Consider the following 2,012-nt stretch of genomic DNA (forward strand, 5'->3'; position numbering starts at 1 on the left):
GACGCCGACGACCACCTGGTCGGCCAGGGCGACTGGATCGTGTCCGACACTAAGAATGTTTCGCTGGCTGACGGCTCGACGTTGCCGAGCAAGACCATCAAGACGCTGAAGGTGCGTCCGCTGAGCGACCTGAAGCTGCTGCGCAACCCTAAGACTTTGGAGGTAGTCTCGACTGTGAAGTTGAACGGAAGATCGAAGGCGCTGAAGTCCAAGGGCAAGTCGTTCGAGATGGTTGCCCAGGTAGCAAACTTCGAGCGCGGCACCCAAGTGGGCTTCACTGTGCGTCACAGCAAAACCAGCGGTGAGGCTACGACAATTGTGTACGACGACAAGAAGAAGATGGTGATCATCGACCGCACCAAAAGTTCGAACGCTAAGTGCGATGTGTTCATGGACAACGATGTGACTCCTGTTGATGACCCGGTGTGGGGCCACTTCTACCTTTACGATGTCTTCGAGTCTCTTGCTGACCAGGACACTGCTTCGGACTCGGATGCTTCCTCAGTCACTGGATCCGATGAGGACGTTGATGATGACTCGGATTCGTTGGCGGATTCGGACTCGGAAGCGGACGATTCGGAGGCGGATGAGGGCACGTACAAGGTTACACGCGAGAATCTCAACTTCCGCCTCTTTGTGGATGTGTCTACTGTCGAGGTATTCGTGAACAACCGCTTCGCTCTGTCTGCTCGTATCTACCCGTGCGGTGAGGACTCGGATGGCATCTCGCTGACGGCATCGGGTAAGACCACATTCGAGAAGGTGCAAGTGTGGACCGACCCCAAGCACGCGTGGCCGGCTAAACGCACGGTGCCTACTAAGCAGCTCCACAAGAAGACGAGGAACATTGCGAACACAGCTTAGGGCGAGTAAACGAGGTACGACACATAAGCTTAGTGCAACAAGCATCATGCGAACAAAAGCACACGATCACGACAAATAAACGTTGCGCTACAGTCGCTGAGCTGGCAATATCGTAAGAGTTTTGCTTCAAAACATTGATCAATGTTATTATTTTTCAGTAGCGTACTTCGAAGGGTACTAATGCATTTCGCTATAATCGGAAACAGATCTTTCGCTGCGAACGTAGAGGTCGCATTCGTGCTGGGTTTGTGTGCCACGTTCGTTACGAAACGTCATTAATTCGCCATAAATGATAGTAGGTATGCATCGAAAGCGGAGAACAACACTCAAGTAGAAGTTTGCTTGAGTTGGCTTAAACTGTTCTGCGTAAGTATCCCAAAAATGGTGCTCGACATCCATGTTTCTCGTGAAAATAATATAGTATGAGATTCAATAGAGAGTTTACAGCAATTAAAATTAATTCTGCAGTCCAGCGGTTAGCAAAATAACTTTTATTTCTTAAGTAATTTAGCTACTGCAACTACGGACTATTATTATTGTCACACACATACATGTAAATATTCAAACAAATAAATAATAAACATTTAAAATGTTTCCAGGAAAATCTAAAGCTTTATTTTCCGACATGCAAGATATTGTATTTTCCGACCTGGGGAGCGTGCAGGAGCGGATAGGTATCTGCTCAACATGGTATCCAATACAAAATTGCAATCTGGCATTCACACACTGTCCCCGGAAAAATGCAAGTCACAAGTTACAATACAAATTTTGTAGCCTTCACATGCATATTTAGTTGAGGACAGTTCTTCTTCGAAATGATTTCCAATCCGAGGTCAGTGCAGGGGCCCGGGTTACATGTAGCCCTGGATGTTCCATTGTGGGGACTCACTGCCGAAGTGTTTTATTTTTTTATTTTTTATTATTGGAAAATGGTTGTCACTTAACTGATGCGTGTGTACATCATAACCTGAGTAAGCTCTCGATGGGATGACATGGCTGCCGAGTCGTTCTGAATTTCTGTCAGCAATTTGCTGGGAAGCCTCTTGCTACGTTACATCAACACTGTCGACATACAAACAGCATAAATATGACCAGGCCAGGATGGTGTCTCTCGGCGTCGCGTTCATCTACCGCAAAAATTTAAGCTC

General features: G+C 47.0%; 2 protein-coding genes across 2 annotated transcripts in view; one reads left to right on the forward strand and one right to left on the reverse strand.

The window, feature by feature from the left end:
* The window catches only part of PPTG_22710 (hypothetical protein), a gene marked incomplete at both ends in the record, with an annotated part of 2,112 nt that extends 1,248 nt beyond the window's left edge, over nucleotides 1-864 (forward strand). Inside the window, 2 exons of the mRNA XM_008905831.1 lie at nucleotides 1-762; nucleotides 826-864. Coding sequence (XP_008904079.1) covers nucleotides 1-762; nucleotides 826-864 — 801 coding nt within the window. The remainder of the gene's footprint in view (nucleotides 763-825) is intronic.
* Nucleotides 865-1,920: 1,056 nt separating this feature from the next.
* PPTG_09926 (hypothetical protein) overlaps nucleotides 1,921-2,012 on the reverse strand; it is a gene marked incomplete at both ends in the record, with an annotated part of 1,369 nt that continues 1,277 nt past the window's right edge. Inside the window, one exon of the mRNA XM_008905713.1 lies at nucleotides 1,921-1,991. Within this exon, the coding sequence (XP_008903961.1) occupies nucleotides 1,921-1,991 (71 nt within the window). The remainder of the gene's footprint in view (nucleotides 1,992-2,012) is intronic.

This window comes from Phytophthora parasitica (assembly GCF_000247585.1).
Source record: "Phytophthora parasitica INRA-310 unplaced genomic scaffold supercont2.21, whole genome shotgun sequence".
Taxonomy (NCBI): domain Eukaryota; phylum Oomycota; class Peronosporomycetes; order Peronosporales; family Peronosporaceae; genus Phytophthora; species Phytophthora nicotianae.